This window comes from Prionailurus viverrinus, chromosome A3 (genome assembly GCF_022837055.1).
Source record: "Prionailurus viverrinus isolate Anna chromosome A3, UM_Priviv_1.0, whole genome shotgun sequence".
Taxonomy (NCBI): Eukaryota; Metazoa; Chordata; class Mammalia; order Carnivora; family Felidae; genus Prionailurus; species Prionailurus viverrinus.
The window spans coordinates 1,695,164-1,718,603 of record NC_062563.1 but is presented as its reverse complement, the minus strand read 5'-3'; the positions used below and the strand labels follow the sequence as shown (position 1 = coordinate 1,718,603).

Below are 23,440 nucleotides of genomic sequence, written 5' to 3'. Positions count from 1 at the left end.
CAACAGGGCTGGGCTGGGCCCCGGGCACCCTCACAGAGCCCCTATCCCGCCCTGGATGTGGGCACCTCACTGCTGTCCTCCCCCAGCCTCCAGGGGGTTCCTGGACACCCTCACAGTGCCGTCCCCAGGGCCGGCCTCGCTCGCTCACCTTGTCCCCCAGGTAGGAGGGTGGGGCCTGCCAGTACAGCTCAGGGAAGGCCTCGGCCCCGAGCCGCAAGTCGGCGTAGAGCAGCTCCGAGGCCGCCCGCAGCTCGTGAGGCACCACCTGCCGGTCGCTGCTCAGCAGCGTCCAGCCCTCCATGTCCACAAGCTGTGGGCACACAGGAGGGGCGCGGGGTGAGCACCCTCACGTGCCACGGGGCCCGTCCCGCACCCGGGGCCTGCCGGTTGGGGGTCACGTGTCCCCTCTGGGAGGCGGCCCTGCCCCAGTGCAGGTCCTGCTGACTGCACACCTCCCGGCGGGTGTGGGCCGAGCTCCCGCAGCGCTCGGTGGCCCCGAAGCAGAAGCAGCGGGTGCAGCCTTTTGGGTTGGCAGCGTCCAGGAAGAAGGTCCCCAGGCGGCACTGGTCACACCTCAGGCCCTGCACGTTCTCCTGGGGGCGGGTGGACAGGGCAGGTCGGTCGGCCACGTGCTGTGGGCTCGACCACCCTGGCTCGCTGTCACCCGCTCGCTGACGGGCTGGGTCCCCAGAATCGGCCAGGAAGCCCCCAGTGACCCCAGAGGAGGAGTTTCAGCGGCTGAGGCAACACAGGAGGTGGGGCATCAGGCCGTGGAGGCCACCTAGGCCCCCCCCGGCCCCTCACCTTGCAGTAGCACTGGCCCGTGAGGGGGTCGCACACGCCAGGCGTGGAGCCCGCTTCGTGGCAGTCACAGGGGCGACAGCTGGGGTAGCCGTGGAAGCCAGGGGCACAGGTGTCACAGCGGCGCCCGGCCACATTGGGTCTGCACCTGCCAGAGGAAGTTCAGATGCTGGCCGGGCCTCCCCTCCACGCTTACTGAGACCACAGGTGGCCCCCAAGGCAGCGGATCCCCAAGGTGTAACCCCTCCTCCAGACCTGGGGGGGGTGCTCTCAGTGGCAATGCCATCCCTGACCCAGGACCGACCCCGGGCCATGGTGACAGCCCCACGGCCCAGCTCACTTGCACTGGCCACTGTCCATGTCACAGGTAGGATCCGTGAGCTCCTGGACACCAGGCCCCGAGCAGTTACACTCCTCACAGCCAACCAGGGGGTGGCAGCCAAAGGTCTGGGGCTGACAGACGATGCAGTCGGGCGGGACGGTGCGAGGCGGGCAGACACAGCGGCCGGTGAGCTCATCACACAGGCGGCCTCGGCAGTCACAGGCTGCAGAGCATGGGCGTGGTGAACCCTCTGCCCCATCAGAGGCCGGGGGTCTGGGCCCGAGGACACCCCACCCCACCCTGGCCCGGTTTCGCCAAGCTCCAGGCCGCCTGGCCCAGGCGGCTCCTCTGATGTGCGGTCAGTTGCCCAGAATCGCTGTCCGGTCCCCGGACCCTGCCTGACAGCCAAGCCACGGGCTGCCTGAGGTCCTACAGACGGGGCAGCAGAGCTCTAGAACTTTCTTCTGGCCACCGTACCCACACTTCCTTCCACTGGGAAGCCTCCTTGGGATTAGGACCCTCCTTCGCCGGCACCCCCAGGGGCTGAGTTACTCACGCCTGCAGCTGGGGAAGCCCCAGTAGCCAGTGGCACAACGGGAGCAGTCACGGCCGATGACATGGGCACGGCAGGGACACTGGCCCCCAAAGGGCTCACATGTGGGGCCCGTGGCTCCCATTTCATGGCAGCCACAAGGCCGAGCCCCGTTGTTATAGAAGAGAGAGAGAGAGGAGGCTGCATCACGACAGAACTGGGACGAGCTGCTGGGGCTGGGGTGAGAATCAGGTGGTGAGGCCAAGTCCCCATCCAGAGCCCCGCCCCAGCCCCACCCACAGCCCCGCCTCCGGCCCCGCCCCACCCACAGCCCCGCCTCCGGCCCCGCCCCACCCACCGCCCCGCCTCCGGCCCCGCCCCGGCCCCACACTGGCCCACCTGACGTGGTATCCCTGGCTGGCACACTGGCTGATGAAGTCGTAGGATTTGTCCAGGGGCTCCTCGCGGAGGTAGCTGGAGCTGTAGGCCTCCTCGGGGACCACGAGCACATACTCCTAGAGCACCAAGGCCTGGTCACCTTCCCGTGGGCCCAGGGGAGGACCCAGGTTGGGGAAGTATACCAGAGCCTGCCGGAAGCAGCACATCACGAAGGGGGGCGGGGGGGGTCTCTGTGACCGGCCAGGGTCCAGCCAGGCAGCTAAGACGGTAGTGGCCGCACCACACCCAACCGGGGCCCCAGCAAGGCTGGCAGGTGTTGGGTGCCCAGTGGGCTGCTCTGAAGGGAGGTCGGCTTCTGGGGCCTAACGGACGCTTGGGGTTGTGATGCTCAGCGATAAAGAAACGTCCAGCCTCTTGGTGCCCCCCTCCCATCCTTGTCTGCCAGACATGCCTTTGCCCTCCCTCTCCATCCCTCTAGGCCTCCTCCTCCGAGAAGGCCACCCTGACCAGCAGGGCTCCAGGGGGATAGCAGGCAACGTCTTGGCTCTTAGATACCCTCCCACCTCCACCAGCCTCACAGCCTGGCCCGGAGGTCCGTGGAGCCCGCTCTCCCTGGCACCTGGCGTGGGGCTGGGCCACGCAGATGGACACACCCTGCCTGAGGTGACCGATGGTGTGATGCGTTCAGGACATCCATACCGGGAGACGCTAGCCCGTCAGGCCCCAAGACATCTGCGTGCAGACATGGCGTCCTTGGGACTCACCAGCCAGAGCCACCGGCCCTCGGGCACACGCACGGTCACGGTGAGCTCGCTGTCGGTCACATCCAGGACAGTCTGGCCCTCACACACCACCAGGGTGCGGCAGCCGTAGCCGTGTGGGCAGAAGCTGGCGTTGGCGTGACCTGGAGGGGGATGAAAAGACAGGTCGGCACACACCCTCCACGCCCCACAGACCGGCCGTGGCCCCGTGGCCTCATTCCGGGGTCGCTCCCGGAGCCACCAGGGAGGAAGAGATGGCCACGGGACAGCGCCCTGCCCACCAAGGGGCGTGCATCTGCGATGCACAAGGCGGACATGTGACCGTGCGTCAGGCCTCTCTGGCTGGGCCCGCTCACGCTATGTGAATCGGGTGTGGCCACCCACAGAGGCCGCTAGGCACGGGTCCCGAGCTCGGCCGAGCAAAAACGAAGCAGACACACGTGTGAGAACACAGGTGCCGTCGACACGTGTCCCACGGTGAACCCGGGATTACCCGCCTATGTGACAGGGCGAGCCCCGACTCTGGAAGGGAATCAAGGGAATCCGGGAAGGGGGCCCGGGGGCTGGGGCTGCCGCCTGCCCTGGGCCCTGGGCCCTTCCTCTGAGAGCGGACACCTCTCGCGATGACCACACGAGGGGCCGTGTGAAGAGACCCCCGACGGGCTGGCTCCTCGTCCGGGGGTCCGCCCCCATGGCCCGCCCCTGCCACTCACCCTGCCAGACTCGGCCCCCGCTGACGAGGACCTCCACGGTGAAGGTGGGGTGCGCCGGCTGGTAGCCATGCAGCAGGAAGGCGTAGCGGCCCAGCGCAGGCACGTGGGTGGTGAAGACCACAGTCCCCTGCAGGGAGAGGCTCCGCTGAGCGGGCGCGGGGGTAGGAGTGCGAGCTGGGCTGGAGGGTGGAGTCCTCCCGGCCTGGGCCCTCACCTGGGGGTGGCGCAGCAGGGTGGGCTCCACGTCGGGGTCCACGGCAGTGGAGGGCCGACGCTGGGGCCCTGGCGGGAGCGCGCCGGGCGTGAAGTCCTGCGAGCGGGCCAGGGGGAGGCCGGGAGGCAGCGGCAGCACGCGGCAGTCCCGCAGGATGATGGGCTGGGGCGGCTTCGGGAAGCGCGACGGCAGGCAGGTGGCACTGGAGGGGGCGCGGGAGTGAGTCCCTGCGGGCCGGCTGGTGTGCCCCGCCAGCGGTCCCGGCCCCTCCCGGCCCCGCCACCTGCTGGGCTCGAAGGCACCGTGGCTGCTGACACAGCGGACCCGGGGCTCCACGAACTCCAAGCTGAATGTCTCCGCGGGCACCAGGGTGACGCTGTGCTGTGAACAGAAGGCCAGGCGTGGACGCGCGCGTGGGACCCTCCCACACCCCGCGTCGGCCCCGCGTCCAGCTCTCCGCACCTAGTCCCTGGTTCCTCTGGCTGCACGAACACTGGCCCTCGACTGCACAGTCTAGACCAGAGCCCTTCTCAGCTCTCCTCGGGGCCACCCTCCTATCTCCCCTCCGCCATCCATCCTGTCACTCTCTGCGGCTCCTCGACCGCAACCTCCCCCTCAGCTCCAGCGACAGTATTTTGTGTGGCAAATACAACAAACGCGAGACACCAAAGCTGCCCAGGAAACCCCACAGCGGAGGCGGGGACACCTGCCCTGTGCGATTCCGGTAACAAAGCTCCAGAACGCACTGATGGGATGGCGCGGTCAGTGCCGGGGGGTGGCCACGGGGGCCGAGGGGCATCGGGGGGGGGGGGCGTGCTGCTTCCCAGCCTGGGTGTGGGGGGTGAGGGAGAGCCACGCTGGGCTGTGCACACGAGGCAGGTCTGGGTCCCCGCCCCAGGGCTGAGCATAGACGCAGGCGCCCTGATGTCAGCTGGTCGGGCGGGAGCCCTGCGGCCGTGTCTTCAGCAACACGCGTGAAACACACCAGCCCCAGAAAGCGCACGGAGGGGGTGCGGCGGGCAGCCACGGGGCTCCCTTTCCCTTTGTGAGTCTTTCCCGACATGCGACGCTTTTACAACAGCATGTGCCGTAGAAGATCCATTTTTTAAAGGGCGGGAAACGTAACACTGGTCTTGGGAGAGCGAGCGTCACCCGCCCTGAGCTTTATCGAGGGCACGTCTCCGCTCGCTCGGGGGCGTCCGCGACGTTAGCACAGCGTGATGCTTCGTGCCCAGGCAGGTGCAGGGGCCCGTGTCGCGGCAAGGTCGTCCTCGTTCTCAGAGCACGGAGGACGACCAGGAGCCAACGACCCCGCCGAACAGACCCCTGCACACCGCGATGTTCTTGCAAATCATACCAGGAGGCGCTTTTTTGTTAACATAGTTACTTTCTCCTCCTCTCCAATCCCCCGCGCACCCCCTCCCCACGAGCCGTGCGCGCACTAACGGTGGGGCGGCTGCTGGGCACCTGGGCTCCCCACGCTCTTCTACTTCTATGCCGTCTGGAATCTTCCGAAAGGCCTGAAACCACAGGGGGGCCCTGGGGCCCATGCAGGTCAGGGGTCAGGGCCTCACCAGGAAGAAGCGTGCCTGCTTGGCCGTGAGCCGGACGCTGGCCTCCGTGTCCAGGTGGAAGACCGCCACGTGGTGCTGCGTGTCCAGGGCGGCGCCCCGGCACAGGGTGCTGGGGATGGGGGCGGGGTGGTCAGCGGGGGGCCCAAGCCCTCCCGCACGTCCCCCCCAGACCCGAATCCTCTCCCACTCCCACAGACCTGTAGAGGCAGGGGTGCAAAGTGAGTGCCGCCTGCTGAGGGGCCCGCCGCGGGACGTGCACGCCTACGCCCACCTCCTGGCGGGCGTCCTCATTGGCATACTCCACCAGCAGGACGTAGCGGCCCCGCTGTGGCACAGCCACCTGAAGCTGCACGTCCACCTGGGAGTGGGGGGGACAGAGTGATCAGAGGCCCCACCGGCAGAACGAGACCCCGTGCACTCCCTGGACACCCCTGGGCACAGCCCTTACAGCCCCCCCCCCCCCCCCCCCGTCTGAGTCTGCACCTGCTGTCCTTGCCCGGGGCACTCCTCCCAGGACACCCCCATGGCCACCTGGCCTCCAACCTCTGCTCACTCCAAGCCTCCCCTGCCTTCCCAAGGCCTCTTGGCCTCAGTGCTGCTGAGTGCTTGCTGCCCGGAGGCCCAGCCTGGGTCTTCAGAGAGAACAAACGACTCTCTGCCTCCTCGCGATAAGCTGGAGGGGCAGGGGGGGGGGGGGGGGTCAGCGACACCCCATTTACAAATGAGGCTCCAAGGCTGTTCTGACTCCCGACGTCAAACCTGTGGCCTTGCCCGCACCTGTGTGCCGTCACCGCGGCACGGGCCCTCCCTCCCCCAACCTCCAGCCAAGGGCACGCCTTCCCCGGATCTTGACCCTGCCTGCCCCTCTGCGGGGTCCCGGGGACACGCACGTCACTGCCCAGGCAGGCGGCCAGGGGCGGGTGCGAAGGGCTGAGCTGCTCCGTGGGGCACGGCCAGGGCAAGCTGTTGTCACGGCGACACAGGGCCTCGGTTCCTGCAGCTGAGGGGAAGCCATCCAGGGGCAGGTGCGTGTAGAGGAGGCAGCTGGGTTGGGGGGAGGGCGGGGGACACAGAGTGCCGTCAGCAGGGACACGCGGTGGGCACAGTGAGGGTCGGGCCTCCACCCCCCCCCCCCCTAGGCCGGCCCTCACTTCTCCCTGAAGCGCCGCTCAGCAGGCCGGAACGTGCAGGCCTCGGTCACCCGCAGCTGCAGGACGGCCGCCTCGTAGTAGGTGCTGGGTAGAAAGGCCACATAGTCCTGGCGGGCGGGGCGAGAGGTAGGTACTGGGGCCCCTCCGCGGGCCCTGATCCACCCCGCTCAGCCCCCGCCTCACCAGGAGCACCCCCTCGGCCTCCACGAGCAGGGCCCAGGCGCCGGGGTTCAGCACAAAGGGCTCCCCAAAGCCCCTCTGGGGCACGGTGACAAAGGCAGGCTCCGTGCTGGGTGGGAAGGTGACAGGCTGGCTCTGCTCCGTACCTGGGGACGTGGACCGTGAGACTCCTAGTCTCAGCCCACGGGCCACCCCGGGCTGCGGCTCCCCCAGGGCACAGACCGGCCCCCCACCCACACGTGGGCCCCCAGTGGGGCTGGAGCAGAAGTGGGAGGATAGGGGGTGGGGCAGGCGCAGCTGGGGCGGGGCTGGGCAGGGCTGGGGGGGGGGGGGCGGCGGGGGGGGCAGCGGGACAGGCAGGGAGAGGCCCCCAGGCGCTCACAGTTGGTGCAGGTGGCAAACTTGCCCTCCTCCTGCACAGACACTCGCCCGTTCACACTGCTGGACCCACGGTTGACGAACCGGAAGACGAGCCGGAAGAGGTCAGGGGAGGTCACGTTCAGCCTCACCACGATCCTGGGCTGGAGGGAACGAGGGCACGGAGAGTCGGGGTCGCCCCTCCCTGGCCATTCCCAGCCTGGTCCCCCCCGCCCCCGACCCTGTCTGCCGGCCGCAGTGGGGACTCGACGCTGAGACCTGGGCCGGGCAGCTCCCCACCCACCTGGATGGGCGACATTTGCGCGTAGCCCCTCCAGCCGAAGCTCTCGAACTCGAGGGGATTGAAGCCGAAGCGCGCGGTGCGGCCCTCGGGCGTGGCCGCCTCCTCCAGCTCCAGGCGTAGGTCGTGTAGGTCAGGGAGGTAGTGGTCCCGCGCCGGCCTGGCCACGACAGGGGCGGTCAAGGGCAGTCCCCCGGGCCCCTACCGGACCAGCTGCCTCTCCGGCCCCCTGCCCTCCAGCCCCCCGGGTGGTGCACCCACTCGGCACAGGTGAGGCCCTGGGTGTTGGGGCGGCACCGGCAGGCGCCCGTCCGCGGGTCACAGCCCTGTCCCAGCGCACCGCCAACGTCACACCGGCAGCCTGCGACGGGAGGGAGCCAGGTCAGTGCCGCCCACCCCCAGCCGGCCTTGGGGCTTTTCCCACACCGGGCCCGGGCCCCTGGGGCTCGGTCTACCATCTGCAGAGAGCAACGGGGCCACAAAGCCCACTCCCACGACCCGCAGGGGCCGCCTGGGGCTCCGGACAGTCACGAGACCCCGGGGCCAACTAGTGACGTCTGCCAGGGGCACAGGAGAGAGAGGGAGGCCCCCGTGCCCAGCACCGGCCTGGCCAGGCTTTCGGAGGCTGCCCGACGAGTGCCCGCACGACAGCCAGGCCCTCCCCGCGGGACGCAGTCACTCACTGCGGCAGCCAAAGTAGTCAGCTCGGTCCAGCCCGAAGAAGCCGTCCCGGCACGCTGCGCAGGCCTGGCCACACACGTGAGGCTTGCAGGAGCACTGGCCGTCGCCCTGTGGCCGGGGAAAAGGTGAGACCGAGCAGGGAGGGTCGGGACGCGCCTGCCCCACAGCCCCCGGGCACCTCGGCCCCCAGACTCACCGGCCGGCATTCGGCGACTCCACCCAGCGTGCCCCGAGGATCACAGCTGCAGCCTAGGGGAGAGGCAGAGCGGGCCTGGACCCTGCGGGGCTAGCACTCGCCCCCCTACACCGCTCCCGTGCCCCAGAGCCTCCCCAGCACTCCGACACCCACCCCCCCCCCCAGACTCACGGGTGCAGCCCTCGGGGTTGCTGGGACTCAGCCCCCAGAACCCCGGTTTACAGCGATCGCAGCTCGGCCCCTCCACGTGAGCCCGGCACGTGCAAGGGGCCTGTGCCTGGGAGAAGAGGAGACTGAGGGTCGGAATGGGTCCCTGCTCTTCTACCCGACACCCTTAGCCCTGGAGCCCCGACCCTGCCCCGTCTCGGGCAAGTCCCTGGGATGCAGACTGAGGACCAGCCAAGGGAACCAACGGGCCCTGAGGTTGCCAAGGCGACAGGCAGCAGGAGAAGCGATGGTCTCCCTGGAGGTGACAGGCTGAACTCCACTGAGGGCTGACCTGGGCTCACCTCAGGACGGGTGTGGTCGGCCGGGGCCAGGCCGGCAGGGTGGCAGGACCCGGCTGTGGGGAGACACGGGCTCTGGTCACTTCTCAGTCACTGACTCAGGGCCGAGGGCGTCCCCGGGCCCGGCCAGGACCCACGGCTCCGTGGGAACCAGCACACGTGCCTCCCACTCACGTGAACAGGCGTGCAAACACGTGCAGGGTGCCTCTGTGCGCTGGTTCCCTCGGCTACAAAGACACGTGCCCTCCCCCCCCCGCCACAGGGAACGTGCAAACGTGTGAACACACGCTGTAGGCGCACAGAGCACGTGAACACGGCGAGGGAGCACGCGCTTCCGAGAACAATCACGTGAAAACGTGTGCACGCACTTACAAGGCCCACAGACGCACATGCGTGGCACGCGGGCCCCCACGTGAGCACAGTGCGTGAACGGCCACACGAACGCACGCGTGAGCACACGCGGCGCGTGGACGGGCGCGGGCACACAGGAACGAAGGGGCAGCTACACGGACCACGCGCCCCGCGCCGGCCTCACCTTCACAGGAGGGGAAGTTGTAGGCGCCGGGCACACAGGCGTCACATCGCAGCCCCGTCACGTGGGGCCGGCAGCTGCACTGCCCGCTGCGGGGGTCACAGGCCGCGTGCAGGGAGCCCTCGGCGGAGCAGCGGCAGGCTGGGTGAGAAAGGCAGGGTGTGGGCAGGCAGGAGGCACATGGCCGCCCACCCTCCCCCTGAGAGGACACTCACGGGCACAGTGGGGGAAGCCGTGGAAGCCGGGGCTGCATTCCTGGCAGGTAGCGCCCGTGTAGCCGGGGCGACAGAGGCACACGCCCCCTGCCCCGCAGAGCTGGTCCAGGGCACCCCGGGGGTCGCAGGTGCAGGCTGCAGGTGACACGGGGTTAGGCCCGGGGCGCCTGTGGGTGGCCCTCCCGCTCCACCCGGGGCCCCGCCCTGGCCCTCCGCTCACCGTGGCAGTCGGGGTAGCCATGGTGGCCCGGGCTGCAGCGGTCACAGTGAGGGCCGTCGAACCCTGGCCGGCACGGGCAGCGGCCGGCCTGATCACAGCCCTCGGGCAGGGTCCCCACGGGGCTGCAGCCACACACTATAGAGGGAAGGAGCACGTGGGGGCCCCCTGAGCCAGGCAGGCCACACCCTGGGCCCCACACACCCCCGTGCCCGCTGGGGTGGCCTCGCTCACGCTGGCAGAGAGGAAAGTGGAAGTATCCCGGGGCACAGCGGTCACACGCGGCCCCCTCGAAGCCCTCCCGGCACACGCAGTGGCCTGAGTCAGGGTCGCAGTCCCCATCCACCACTCCGGGGCTGGAACACCGGCAGGCTGCAGGGAGGGGTGGCCACAGTCAGAGAGGGTGCGGGCTCCGGGGGCCCGCACGAGCACAGACACGGGGCCACACTCACGCTGGCAGCTCGGGCCGTAGAACCCCGGGGCACAGAGCTCGCAGTGGACGCCCTGGAAGGCGGGTTTGCACACGCAGCGTCCCACCCGCGGGTCCTTCCGGCAGGCGTTGCCCTGGGTCCCGGCGGCGCTGCAGTCACAGTCTGGGGGGTGAGAGGGGAGTCTCAGGCGCCTCGCAGACCCCAGCCCTCCCCGCCGGAAAACCTCTTCTCTCCGCAAACTCTCCTTACGCCTCATGCGCTCATACAAGAGCGAAAGGACAAAAATCCCAAGGAGGCAAAGCCCACGTTTCTGGAAAACTGCAAGTGAGGAGATCAGGACGGCTGTAGTCCGGGTGACTAGTCGTCGCTAACACAGCTAAGTCAACCGCAGGCATTCGCCCCACCAGAGAAAACGTACAAAATCATAGAGAACATTGTAGTCTTTATAAATAACTCTGCGGGTTGGAGAGAAGGAAGAAAAGTGAGCCAAGCGTCTCAACTCACGTCTGAGAAGAGGTCGTAAATACTATTTAATTTTTGTCGCTTGTAGAAGACAATGGTTTGATATTTGTCAGAAATGGAAGGGTGACGCCGGGCCAGATGAGGAGACAAAAACGGAACTTGTGACCCCCCGAGAAGGAAACACCAACCGTGCAAAACCAAAACACGTTCTGTCGCCCAATCTGGCCAAACGCGGGAAGGAAAGACCCCGCGGGAGGAGAGGGGACACGGCCAAGAGCAGCAGCCCCGACCGAGGCCACGTCCCTGCCGGCCACGTCTCCTTTCACGAGATGAAGCTCAGAGGCCTCCGTTCGGCTCCTGAATAAAGCCAAGGGCCACTGGCACGGCACAGTCGCAGCAACGGCCTGCCCTAGACGCGTTCCCGTGGATCGAACCCACCCCCGGTTGAGACCCAATGCTTCACACCTTGCTGTAAGTAGCACAGAATGAAAATAATAGGTTCAAGAAGTGATTCCAACAGCAACAAAAGAAAGTAAAAAAACCAAAATACCGTGTGATCTCACTTATACGTGGAATCTAGAACAGAAACAAAAAAACCACGCTCACAGATACGGAGAACACGTTGGCGGCTGCCGGGCCAGGGGTGGGAGAAAGGTGTGAAGGCGTCCAAAGGCGTAAGCTTCCAGGTGTGAAAACGAGAAAGCCGTGGGGCCGTGATGTGCAGTTCACTGTGCTGGATGGCATGTTGGAAATTTGCCAAAAGACCTGAAAAGGTCTCATCATGAGGAAAAAGTAATTCTGTAATTGTGTAGCGACAAGACGCTAAGCACGCTTGCCGTGGTCATCGTTCCGCAATATGTGCAAATATCAAACGAAGACGTTGTCCACCTGAAACTCCCCGGACGTTGAACGTTAACTACGCTTCAATTTTTTTTAAAAAGAAGTAGAAGGAATGAAAGATTTTAATTCAAGGTTTTCAATATTAGGAAACAAAATCTCTCCCCCAAACTACAAAGAAAAAAACTCCAGCAGGTCTTACAGGTGGAACCTTAAGCTGTGTTTTGGAAACGCCAATAAATCAAGCAAACTTCCAGGAGAGGAAGAAAGGAAAAGAAAGAAAATGAAAACAGACAATGAGACGGGGCGCCTGGGTGGCTCAGTCGGTTAAGCGTCCGACTTCAGCTCAGGTCACGATCTCGCGGTCCGCGAGTTCGAGCCCCGCGTCGGGCTCTGTGCTGACGGCTCAGAGCCTGGAGCCCGCTTCCGATTCTGTGTCTCCCTCTCTCTCTACCCCTCCCCCGTTCATGCTCTGTCTCTCTCTGTCTCAAAAATAAACGTTAAAAAAAAAAAACAACAGACAATGAGAGAAACGAAAGGGAAGGTAGAAATCATGACAGACCGCTGCGTGTGGCTCTATACCAACTACATTTTAAAATCCAGGGGTACCTGGGTGGCTCAGTTGGTTAAGCATCCAACTCTTGATTTCGGCTCAGGTCTATACTGACAGTGCTGATCGTGCTTGGGACTCTCTTTCTCTCTGTCTCTCTCTGCCCCTCCCCTGCTCACAGTCTGTCCCTCTCCAAAACAATAAACTTAAAACATCTTGAATAAAAAACAAAACAAAACCAAAAGATGTAAGCAATTTGCTAAGAAATATAAACGACCAGAATGGACTCAGGCTGAGGCAGGAAATCAACAGATACAAAACCACGGGAGGAACGAGAACCACAGTCGAAGACTTCCAGTAAACAACAGGTGTCAGGGCCCGTGGTCTCGGAAGTCCTATCAAACTTTTAAGAAATGGGTAATTCCCGTGATTTTTAAACCGCCCAAGCGAGGGTCATTTCCCAAGTATTTTACAAAACGGATTACAAAATGAAAACAAGACGGCACACACACCAAAGAAAAACACCAAGAAAACCCTCAACCGGTCTCCCCGACAGATACAGACACAAAGGTCTGCGTTAGGAAAGACACAACAGGGGCGCCTGGGTGGCTCAGCCGGTCGAGCGTCCGACTTCGGCTCAGCTCGTGATCTCACACTCTGTGAGCTCGAGCCCCGCGCCGGGCTCTGTGCTGACAGCTCAGAGCCTGGAGCCGGCTTTGGATTCTGTCTCCCTCTCTCTCTGCCCTTCCCCTGTCTCACGCTCTCTCTCTCTCAATAATAGATAAGCGTTAAAAAAAAATTTAGGAAAGACACAACGGAATTCCTTGGACAAGAGCAGACTGCCCTGGATACCCCACCAGCGTGGCCGTCATGGAGCGCCAACCCTGGGCCACAGGGACCGGAGGGCTTTTGGGAGTCATGCTGGGGCTCAGCAAACTGTAGTCCAAGGGCTTGGCTCCCCTGCCTACTTTGCAAATAAAGCTTTATTGGAACACAGCCAGGCCCATTCACGTTCACACAGTCCACACCGCTTTCCAGCTGTGGCACACGACAGCGGGGCTCACGAGCCACGAAAGGACACCTGGCCCTCAAAATCAAAGGCAGGCCCTGTCTGGCCCTTTCTGGAAGAAGTCTGTTGACCGCTGTTGACGCCACTGACGAAGAACAGACATTTAAATGTACAGAAGAGACCGTCAAAGACCAAGCGACACAAGAGTAAGTGAGTTTAGGGCGCACCACCTCCATACGACTGAGTCAGAGGCAAGAAGTGTCGACAGAACCACCGGAGGGTTGAAACGGCAGCACAGGAGAGAAGGGTCCCCGAGACACGAGGCAGAGGACCCTGCCGGTGGAGGCACCGGCGTGTGAGCCACGCATCGTTTGCTGAGCGTGCAGAGAGCTCAGCCCCGCCAGCAACGTGGATGCCGTTACGGAAGAAAAACGCCTGCCCATCAGACTGGGACACACCATCTGCTGAAAGGCGCGCCTGATTCCAGAAAGACAAGGGGGAGGCAGTCTCTGACAGGTGAGCGTCCTGCCAGCTGGGCTGACGGTCGCAAGCAGCTTGTGTCGCTGCGGCGATGCCCTGAGCGTCCGCCGGTGCCGCTAACGTGACTGCGCTGGACACTCTTTCGTTTCAGAGAGCGGTTTGGCAACCTGCAGCCAACAATGTCCCCGAACATGCATGTCTAGTGACTCAGAACCTTCTAGGAAATCGTTCTGCAGAAATGATTAAGAATTTATGGAAAGTTTTAGCTACAGGGATGTTTATCGTAGCATTTTTTTTTTAATTGGAAAGAACCTAAATTTCTAACAATTGGGAGTGAAGTAAACGCTACATCTGTTGGGATGACACGGAACACGGAGGGACACGTCTGCAGGGCCACAGCGGCCACAGCGGGTGCAAACACAGTTACAAAGCTCATGTACACGTGGCTGTCTGCAGAAGTGTGCAGGCACACAGGGAGGTCCTGGCTGTAGGAAGAGAGCTTATTTGTAAATGGCGCAATCTCGGATATCTTTTTTTTCTGCTTTATACTTACCCATCCTTCCGGAGGATTTTTTTTTTTTTTTTTAGCACGAATATGCATTATTTGCATAAAAATACAAGAACCAAAGGGGACTCGGGTGGCTCGGTCAGTTAAGTGTCTGACCTCTGATTCCATCTCAGGTCACAATCTCACAGTTTGTGGGTTCAAGTCCCAGATCAGGTTCTGAGCACTGACCACGTGGAGCCTGCTTGGATCCTCTCCCCCTCTCTCTGCCCCTCCTCTGCTCCACTCTGTCTCTCAAAATAAACTTAAAAAATACACAAGAACCAAAAGTAAGGTGAGCACAGTGAACCCCCCCCTCCCGTGGGGTCCTTCACGGGGCTCCCCCCGCCCCACTGCTCTAGCGGAGCCCAGGGCAGGACAGGGACCTCGGGCGACACTTACTCACGATCTGTCCGGCTGGCAGCACCTGTTCCCCGGTGTGGTTGGGGGAGGAGGACGCTGCTGAGGGAGGAGACGCTGCGGGTCAGCCAGGTCGGCTCAGCACCACTGGACACGCGGGCAGGACCGGAGGCTCCACCCTGGGTCCCCCCACCTCCCAGGGCTCTGGGGACCGAGCCCTGGTCCCCCCCACCCCCCCGCCCCCCCAGGCGGACGCCCTCACGGTAGCAGCGCGGGAAGCCGGCGAAGCCCTCGGCACACGCGTCGCAGCGCTCCCCGGTGAAGTTGGGCCGGCAGTAGCAGCGGCCGGTCAGATCTTCGCACGTCCCGTCCGTGAAGTCCGACTCGCAGTTGCAGCCTGGACGGGGCCGAGGCGTCGTGAGACGGCAGGCCCCGGGGTCACTGGGCTGCCCCCCCCGGGAAGCCGGACGAGACCCCGGCCGGGCCTCCCACGGCGGGGTGGGGACCCTAGCGGAGCAGGGAGCCGGAGACCCCGGACGCCCCCGCCCCCGGAAGGCCCCACCCTGGCCAACCCCACTCACGGCGGCAAGCGTGGGGAGAGTCAAGGGGCTGGTCCGGGGCACGGAAGAAGCCGGGCAGGCAGCGTTCACAGTTGATGCCGGTCGTGTGATGCTGGGGTGGCAGATACGGGGCCCCTGAGCCCAGGCGTGCTCCCCCACTCCCACCCCCGCCCCCCGCCCTGGGTGAGCAGACTGCGTGGGGCCCTGCCCACACCCCCCTAGAGCCCCGCCCGCGCCCTAGTTCCTATCACGCCCCCATCCCACCTGGCAGTCGATGCACACGCCGCCGCCCTGGTACGCGCCGTCCAGGTTCTGGCTGGCGTTGCGCCGGTCCACCTCCGGGTCGTAGAAGCAGTCGTGGGCGTGGCCGTGGCAGTTGCAGGCTGGAGAGAAGGGGCGTGGCTGTTCACAGGCCCTCCCTGACCCCCTCTCGCGGGAACCCCCAGGGCGTACCTCACAGACCACGGGTGACCCCGGGTGTGGCCCGGCTGGGGGGGGGGGGGGGAGCCCGCCACGTGGCCAGAGCACGCGGAAGGAAAAGGCGTGTGAGCACGTGTGTGTGCACACGCAGGCACGTGCAGGGCACTCACACTGGCACTCGTTGGCGCTTTCGGTGGTTGCCGGCTTCCACGGCTGCTGGTTGAAGCCTGGGCAGCAGCGGTCACAGGAGCCCCCACATGTGTTGTGCTGACAGGCACACTGAAGCCTGTGGGGGACATGTGAGACAGGATGGGCCCCACCGTGGACCCAAAGGGACACGAGGAGAAAGATGGCAGGGGCTGTGCACAGCCCCCACGGAGGATGGGAGGAGGGCCCAGGACGCGTGTCAGGGGGGCTGGGACAGGGCACTCAGTGGCCGGTGTAGGTGGCCCCTGCCTGCAGGTCAGCCTGGAGCCCCGGGTCCTTCTTGATGGAGCTAAGCCCTCCTCCCTGTGGCTGGACCCTAAGGCCGAGCCCACAGCCTCCCTGGGCCAGCTCCAAGGCCCAGGTCTCACTCAGGAGTATGAGCTCAGCCAGATACCCCCAGGCATCCAGGGCGCCGCCCCAGGGGCAAGTGGCCAGGAACTGCTTCCTCTTCCAGCGGGGGTGGACACCAGACGGCTGGAAGCCTGCCTGCTGTGCTGGAGAGCAGCTCCTGTTGGCTCAGTGGTCAGGGGGACAGCTGGCCGCAGCTGAGGACTGAGTTTGCAGAACACCCATGCCCAAGCCCCACCCGACACACACCTCCGTCACTCAACCGAGGCGGGGGCAGGAACCACAGCTCGGGGCTGCTGATCTGGTCCCGGGCCAGCACCGCAGCTGCAGGCACTGTGCGTGTCCTGAGCAGGACCTCAGAAGCTGGTCCACGGAGACCCAGGCCTCAGATCACACGGATCCGGCCCCTCCCCCCAGAGTGTCTGCAGGGCCTTGGGAATCAACACTGCTCGCCCTCAGGGCCAGGGGACGTCTGGGAAGCCTCCGTGGAAGAGGAAGCAGGAGTGGCTGCCACAGAGAGGTGGCCCCAGGAAGCCGGTCTGTCTCCACCCCAGCTCTGAGGGTCCGTAATGTAGAGTCCGCACCTGTTGTTTGGTTCTTCCACGGTCTACACGGTCAGGGCACCAAAAATTAATGTAAAAAGTGGTACTGGGCTAGTGATACCCTGGGGTGTTTGGCAAAGGCCCTCACAAAACTACTCTGGAGTGATCGTTCCCAGTCTGGGGCCCAGCAGCGACACAACACGCAGCCAACACAGCAGATCAGCAGGACACGACCCCAGCAACTTGGGGGCAAATGGGAAGAAACCAAAAACACGAACGTTAAAGTTATAACCAAAGGAACCTAAAACAAAACTGCAACGCTATGAAAAACAGGCAGGTGTAGCCAAAGAACCAATCAGAACTTCCATAAACAAAAAATTCAATCACCAAAATTCCAGATAACGGACAGGCTACTCTCAGCTGGAGATTCAGTGACCTAAACTAACCACCTAAAGGCAGCTCAGAAAACCGATAGGGAAGCACACGTGAAGTCCGGAGACAGAAGGAAACCGTAAGAAGTTCCCGTCTATGGAACAGAATTCTGGAAAAAGAAAAGAGGTGTCAGGGGCACGGTCAGAGCCGATGGCCAGGAATGGTCCCGAACCAACAAAAACACTCTCTCAGATTCAGAAAGCATGAGTTTGAGCAAGAGAAGACAGAACCACTCCTTGACGCCACAGAGATATTCTGCAGAGAGGGTCACAGAACCATCCAGAAGGGGCAGACAAACCAGAGGGGCAACAGTGCATGGGACAGTGACTCTCCCACCCATTGAGGACACCAAGCGACAGCGAAATGCTTTCTCTGAAGTGTGAGAGACACAGCCGTCAACCAGAATTCTAGTCGGCCAAGCTACCCTCCCACCCAAGAGTGGGGACAAAACAGCCACAGACAACAGCCATCATCAGAGACCACACATTCCCGCTGGACGGAAGCACCATGCACGGGGTCAGAGCTCTTGGGCGCTGTGCCATCAGGGCCACAGAGCAGCTGGTTACGCTTCGATCTGGTCACGTATGCCCGACGCTAAGCAAGGGTCTCACCGCTACAGTAAACAGCACGGCCACCGGCCAAATGTCTGCGTCCCCCCAGAACTCATGCACGGAACCTAGCAGCCAAGGTGACAGTACTGGGAGGTGGGGCCTTCGGGGGGTGATTAGGTCTTGAGGGTGGAGCCCCCATTAGTGGGACTAGTGTCCTTACAAAAGGACCTTAAGAGCTCCATCACCCCCTCTGTCATGTGAAGACACACCAAGAACCAGGAAGTGGGCCGTCGTGGCCTCCAGAACAGTGAAAAGCGTGTTTCTGTTGTTGATAAGCCACGTGTCTATGGTATCTCGTCACAGCGGCCCAGGCGACTGACACAGCGACACAGCAACAGAAAGAAAACGTGTAACTTCCAAATCAAAGGAAAGCAGGAGAGCGAGTGAGGGGTTCTGAACAGAGCCAGGCGGGTAGTGGTGGTGGTGACGGAGATGGGGGAGAGGGTGCAGGGGGCTTGGAGATGGTGGTGGTGCAGGTGGAGGAGGAGGAGGTGCGGGTGCTCCAGGTGAAGGAGGAGGAGGAGGTGAGGGTGCTCCAGGTGGAAGAGAAGGAGGTGTAGGTGCTCCAGGTGGAGGAGGAGGTATAGGTGCTCCAGGTAGAGGAGAAGGGGGAGGTGCAGGTACTCCAGGTGGAGGAGGAAGAGGAGGTGTGGATGCTCCAGGTGGAGGAGGAGGTGCGGGTGCTCCAGGTGGAGGAGGAGGTGAGGGTGCTCCAGGTGGAGGAGGTGGGGATGGTGCAGGCCGAGGCGGGGGAGGAGGCAGAGACCCACGGGAGATGGTGGGTCGGGGCCTGTAAGGGGCAGAGCCGCCCCCCCCGGAGGAGGGCAGAGGTGTGGGAGATGGGAACAGGGAGAGCAGAGCAGGCTGGAGCTCTGGGACGTGGCATGGGGGGGGTCGGCGTCTGTGGTCTGGGGCAGCCGCCCCGTGGGCACCACCCCTCGTGCCCCACGGGGTGAGCTGAGCCCCGTCCACACCCGTGTGCAGGTGAGTCAGAGCAGATACCGACGCCTTCCCGGCAGGCAAGGGCAGGCCCGCGTCTCCTCCGAGGCCGGTCTGGCGCCCAGCAGGCGCCTCCGCCAGCTGGCACGTGTTCCCACTTGGCACCCGATCTCCCAGAGCAACTAGCGGGGCCCGAGCTCAGCAGCCGACGCTGCCGGCGAGGGCCCGAGTCGGGGCCACAGGGCCGCAGGACGGGCCGGATGGGCCCGGAGGGCCACCGGGAGGTGGGCAGCCAGCCTGCGTCCTCCGGCCAGGTGAACGTACCCTTCCCTCCTCAGACCCATCGGCCGTATCTGAGGAGGCCCGGGGCTCGCCGCTCATGAGGCCACGAACGGGGTGACGTCCCCTGCTGTCCGGGCTTCATCTGCCCCCCCCCCCCATAAGTGGGGGTGTGGACAATGGCCTGCAGAGAGCACAGCGCAGGCCCCCACCCCAAATGCATGAGGTGGAGGCTGCAGGATTTCAAGGCCAGGGAAGCGGCAGGGGCGGCCGGCTAGCTCCCCGTAGCGGGCAGGGGTCTCCACGGGCCCCCCCATCCAGACTCGGCTACACCTCTTGGCACCTCTGTCCGCCCCAGACCCGCCTGGCCCTGCAGCATCAGCCCCGCAGGGACCCCACACTGGGTCCAGGTTCGCACGTTCCCGGTCTCCCCAGAACAGATGCTCCTGGGCCCGTGCCTGCGGTGGGGGACGAGGTCAGGCACGGGGACAGCAGAGCAGGTATTATTTGTGTCCCGAGGGAAGGGAGGGGACTAGAGAACAAGGACGTGCAGTGTCAGGCATGTCCCCACGCCCGCCCGACTCCCCTGCTGGGGCGGGAGAAGCAGCCAGCCCGGAGGGCCGGACAAGAAACCCTCGCTGCCGGCCTCTGGGCAGACGGGTGTGAGCCAGGCCCAGGGCCCCCCGGGGAGCCGCACGCACGCTGCCCCCCGCTTCGCCGCGCATGTGAGCAAACCGAGGCCGTGGGACGGCAGCCAGGGCGCGTCATCCGGGGACGCGGCGGGCAGCGGCACCAGGTCTCCAAGCCCCGGAGCTGGGAAGGGGATGAGGACTGGCGGGGAGAGGCGGGCCTCACCTGAAGGGGTCCGTGGGGTCTTGGGCGTCACAGACGTCCGCGTGGCCATGGCAGACGCAGCGGCCACCGATGCTGATGTCCTTGATGCTATAATAATACTGCACCCGCGGTCGGTGAGCGCCACGGCCCACCCACACCAGCCCCAGCCCGGCCAGACCGCCCCTGGGGCCCACCGGTCGGCGTCTCACCCGGCGGGTGACGGTGGGGTCCCGCAGCGCCTTGCCCATGAGGTGGCCCAGCAGCGTGTTTGTGCGCAGGAAGCGCAGACGGATGTTGGTGGCTTTGGTGAAGTCACGCAGCAGGGGCGAGTAGGAGAAGTTCATGGCCCCCGGGCGCCCGTTCACCAGGGATACCACAATCTGCACACAGGGCAAAGGGTCAGGCCAGGGTGTGGGCCGCCACCACCAGACCAGCAGGGACCGGCCACCGTGCTGCCCCAGAGCCCACCTCGCCGTTCTCCAGGGGCACGATCCGAGAGTACTCGGTGGAGCAAATGACGTGGTCGTCCCGCGTGATGCGCTCCAGCGTCTGTGGCCCGAACCGCTCAAAGCAGTCCCTCTTGGAGGCTGTGGGAACCGGGCAGGAAGGTGAGGGCGCGGGGCCTCGAGGGGCCGCCCCGCCGGCCCCACAGGGAGTTGCTGAAGGAGCGAGGCACCTGCTGCCCCAGGAGGGCGTGGCCCTCGCCACGCCGGCCTCTCTCTGCAGAGAAGTGCCCCCCCACCCCTGCAATGGCCCTCCTCATCCCATGCTTGGGGGACCATTCCCAACTGCCCTGCCCTGTGGAGGACTCCCCGCCCTCACTCTCGCCCCCGGAGTTCTGAGGGACCCGTGGCCCAGGCCCACCCAGCGGGAGCGTCCCCATCAACATGGCCGGTCACGGTGGCGCTGGACAGGTGCGCCAGGGAGACGTCAGGGCTCCTGACCGGCTCCCATTGTTACTCCTGGAGCTGCTGGGCCATGAAGCCGGTCTAGTGAGAGCCAAGATGTGGCACCAGAGATCCTGGCACCACCAACGCCTGGACCCAGCCCGGGCCCACGTCAGGGAAAGGAACTGCTGAACGCGCACCTGCATTTGGGACCTCACGCCCGACGGCCCTGATGCGCGGAAGCTGGGCGTGAGGGCAGGCCTGGCACTCGGGGCCCCTGAGAGAGCACGGGGATGGCGGCCCACCCCAGGGGACGCCCCTGGCCAGCCCCGGCCGGGAGACTCACAGGCAAAGAACTGCCACGGCTGGTAGGTGTGGCCGAAGTCCGTGGACCGCTCCAGCACCCAGAGGTCCGGTCTCGGCGAGTTGGCGAACTTGATGAGCACGTAGGCCACGTGGAAAACCTGCGGGAGGGTGAGGTGTTGACGCCCCCGGGCCACCTCCCCTCAGCTCAGGGCCTGGACGGCCACCCCACCCCGTAAGGGGGGGCTCTCTTCTCCCGCGCTGGACGTCTGTGGGCTTGGCCCACGAGGGCCAGCCGGCTCGGGGCACAGCCCCTTGGCTCAGGCCTGTGGCTGCCGAGGCCCATGCCGGGGACACAGAGACTGAGGGTGGGAACCCCCATTTCTGACAGTCTCCCCTCCTGGGCCTGGGGTGCCTCCCTCCACCTCTGCCCCAGCGGCACATGGGTCAGGCTCAGAGTCTGCAGGCGGGCCTGGGGGCCGGGGCAGAAGGGGCACGGGGGCAGTCTGTCCACTGTCCCCAAGGCTCTGGTGGCCGGCCTGGGCAGGTGGCCAGACGGTAGCCCCAGCTCCCAAATGAGCCTGGCCTCCTCAGACAGCCAGCAGCTCCCGGAACGGGGCCCCTCTCCAGCCTCACCCCGGTCACCCCCATGGCACTCTCAGAGCTGACTCAGGACCAGCTCCCTCTCCCACTGACCGGCCCACGGCCCCGCAGGCCCCGACGGCAGGTCCCTGTGCTCATCAGGAGGCCCCGGTGGGGCAGAGGGGCTGGACCATAAGCCCTCTCAGATCTGGGCCAAGGAACCCTCGCCAGCCCAGGAGCTGGTACTTCACAGGGCCCGGGGCATGTCAGGGCGGCACCCAGCCCGGGAAGGGCAAAGCTGTTCCCGCAGAGGCTCCTAGAATCCCTCAAGCGCCAGCAGGCAGCACAGGGGCACCTCTCCTGCTCTGCCCCAGCACAACCTCACTCCAGGGAGGTATGCCTCTCACCTCTTCCTCACCAGAGGACAGCATCCCTGGATGTCCCTAAATGTCTTGTGCCTCCAGGGGCTTGGTGGGGTCCCTCCTCTGTCGACTGCTTCCCCGGCCCTGCAGCCTAGCAGGTGTTAGCCTTGATCCCCCAGCCCCATCCGACACGGGATCCACAGGGCAATCGGGACACCTCCTCGGGGAAGCCCTCCTGACTGCAGTCCACCCATGCTGGCTCCGGAGCCCCCGGTATGCAGACATATAGGGCGAGGTAACGAAGGAGCCCCTTTCAAGAGGCAGCGCCCCACGGAGGCTGGAGGACCCTTACAGGTTGCGGACCCAGCTCCTTGGGGGTGCGGCGCATGGCAGGGGGTCCCCACATCAGCATCCAGAACCCCCAACCCTGGGCCACAGTTCCCAGGAAAGGGCTCTGGCTCACTGAGAACAGCCAGGAGGCTCAGGCACCTGCCCGGCCGTGGCCTGGATGATGAGGCTGGGCCACCGAGACCCCTGAGAGGCAAGGGTGGCTGAGGAGGCCCACCCTCGCACACCAGCCGGGCGTGACTGCCCCGCCCCTGCACACACGCTTCCGGGGGGGTGGTGTCCTTGCACCCACCCGGCCTCAGCCTCCCCTATGTGCTGACGGGATGGGGGAGGGACAGTGTTTTCCAGGCCTCGAAGCTCTGAGGGCCAGTGAGCGCCTCCCCCTCCCCCAGCCCTCTGCCCCGCCGCTAAGGGAACAACAAAGCCGGCAGGGCCACTGTGCAGGCTCTGCCCGTGCAGGGTGTGTTTGGGCTCCAAGGAGACACGGGCAGGGCGGGCAGTGGGACTCGGACGGCCCCTAATCTGCACAGGGAAGGCTGGGCACTCAGGAGGGGCGGGGGGTCCCACACAAGAGCAGAGTATGCAGACAGGCCGCGTGGGGCGCCCACATCCCCACCCCAGGCGCACTCCCAGGCCCCCCCAGGTAGGCAGTGGACGGTGCACCAGCCTCAGAGGTGACGTCACCCATCAGGCCCCCCACCGTGCCCTCAGCAGGGCCCCGCCAGCACCGGCTCCCCGGAATAGAGCACTGGGGCCCCACGGGACGAGGCAGAGGCCACTTCAAGGCTGCCCAAGGCCCACAGTCAACCCCCATCAACTGAGGCCGCCGTGGTGATCCTGTGAGGGAAGGTGGGCACGGGCCGCTAAGATGGGGGGAGGGGGGCGGGAAAGTCCCAGGCCCCTGGGACACACCCGTTCCGAGTCCTGTCATTCCCAGAAGGCCTGGAGTTTTCAGAGACAGGCCCAGCTGAAGCCAAGAGCCGCCTTTCCCCGGGGAGGGGGGTGGGGGCGCGGGCTTCTTCACCCACAGCCGGGCTCTGAGGTCATCGTCCGTTCAGTGCCGCCCGCGGGGGAGGGGCTGAGTCTCTGGGGCACAGACCCCACACCCAGACTGACACCTTGGCCAGCCCTCAGGCACTCCAGGGAGCCCCGGGGACCTCAAATGGCCCCTACTGCAGGAGGGGTCTTTGTGAGGGAGGAGGGGGGCATGGCAGGTGGAGGGGGGGCCCTGGGTGTGTGTAAGGTGCCCACAGGCTGCTCTTGGGTGGGGGCGGCAGCTCGGCCCCCAGCAGAGGCCCCGAGGAAATGAAAGGTTCCCGCCAAGCCCCCTGGGACCCACCCCCGCCTTTCCCTGAGCGAGGCCACCAGGCTGCGCCCTCCGCTGGCCGGCTCTGTCCCTCCCCCAGGTCGGCGGCCGGTCGCATTTTTCCCAGCTGAGGGCACTTGCACAAATATTGATTC

General features: G+C 65.0%; 1 protein-coding gene across 4 annotated transcripts in view; it reads right to left on the bottom strand.

Moving 5' to 3' along the window:
* The window catches only part of LAMA5 (laminin subunit alpha 5), a 51,338-nt gene that overhangs the window by 14,932 nt on the left and 12,966 nt on the right, over positions 1-23,440 (bottom strand). For 3 of the 4 annotated variants that reach the window (XM_047851398.1, XM_047851402.1, XM_047851401.1), the window contains 36 exons: positions 20,731-20,848; positions 19,966-20,084; positions 19,707-19,877; positions 19,519-19,616; positions 15,476-15,591; positions 15,150-15,268; positions 14,907-14,997; positions 14,588-14,722; positions 14,368-14,427; positions 10,105-10,245; positions 9,887-10,024; positions 9,656-9,790; positions 9,436-9,570; positions 9,224-9,361; positions 8,692-8,744; positions 8,354-8,459; positions 8,183-8,235; positions 7,989-8,094; positions 7,567-7,666; positions 7,309-7,465; positions 7,030-7,168; positions 6,651-6,793; positions 6,468-6,574; positions 6,207-6,360; positions 5,514-5,674; positions 5,317-5,425; positions 4,026-4,123; positions 3,743-3,944; positions 3,529-3,655; positions 2,819-2,958; positions 2,055-2,170; positions 1,680-1,891; positions 1,142-1,346; positions 805-949; positions 453-593; positions 149-310 (listed from right to left, as the gene is read on the bottom strand). In XM_047851398.1, the coding sequence (XP_047707354.1) occupies positions 149-310; positions 453-593; positions 805-949; positions 1,142-1,346; positions 1,680-1,891; positions 2,055-2,170; positions 2,819-2,958; positions 3,529-3,655; positions 3,743-3,944; positions 4,026-4,123; positions 5,317-5,425; positions 5,514-5,674; positions 6,207-6,360; positions 6,468-6,574; positions 6,651-6,793; positions 7,030-7,168; positions 7,309-7,465; positions 7,567-7,666; positions 7,989-8,094; positions 8,183-8,235; positions 8,354-8,459; positions 8,692-8,744; positions 9,224-9,361; positions 9,436-9,570; positions 9,656-9,790; positions 9,887-10,024; positions 10,105-10,245; positions 14,368-14,427; positions 14,588-14,722; positions 14,907-14,997; positions 15,150-15,268; positions 15,476-15,591; positions 19,519-19,616; positions 19,707-19,877; positions 19,966-20,084; positions 20,731-20,848 (4,650 nt within the window). The remainder of the gene's footprint in view (positions 1-148; positions 311-452; positions 594-804; positions 950-1,141; positions 1,347-1,679; positions 1,892-2,054; positions 2,171-2,818; positions 2,959-3,528; positions 3,656-3,742; positions 3,945-4,025; positions 4,124-5,316; positions 5,426-5,513; positions 5,675-6,206; positions 6,361-6,467; positions 6,575-6,650; positions 6,794-7,029; positions 7,169-7,308; positions 7,466-7,566; positions 7,667-7,988; positions 8,095-8,182; positions 8,236-8,353; positions 8,460-8,691; positions 8,745-9,223; positions 9,362-9,435; positions 9,571-9,655; positions 9,791-9,886; positions 10,025-10,104; positions 10,246-14,367; positions 14,428-14,587; positions 14,723-14,906; positions 14,998-15,149; positions 15,269-15,475; positions 15,592-19,518; positions 19,617-19,706; positions 19,878-19,965; positions 20,085-20,730; positions 20,849-23,440) is intronic. The other variant, XM_047851400.1, reaches the window with a different exon arrangement.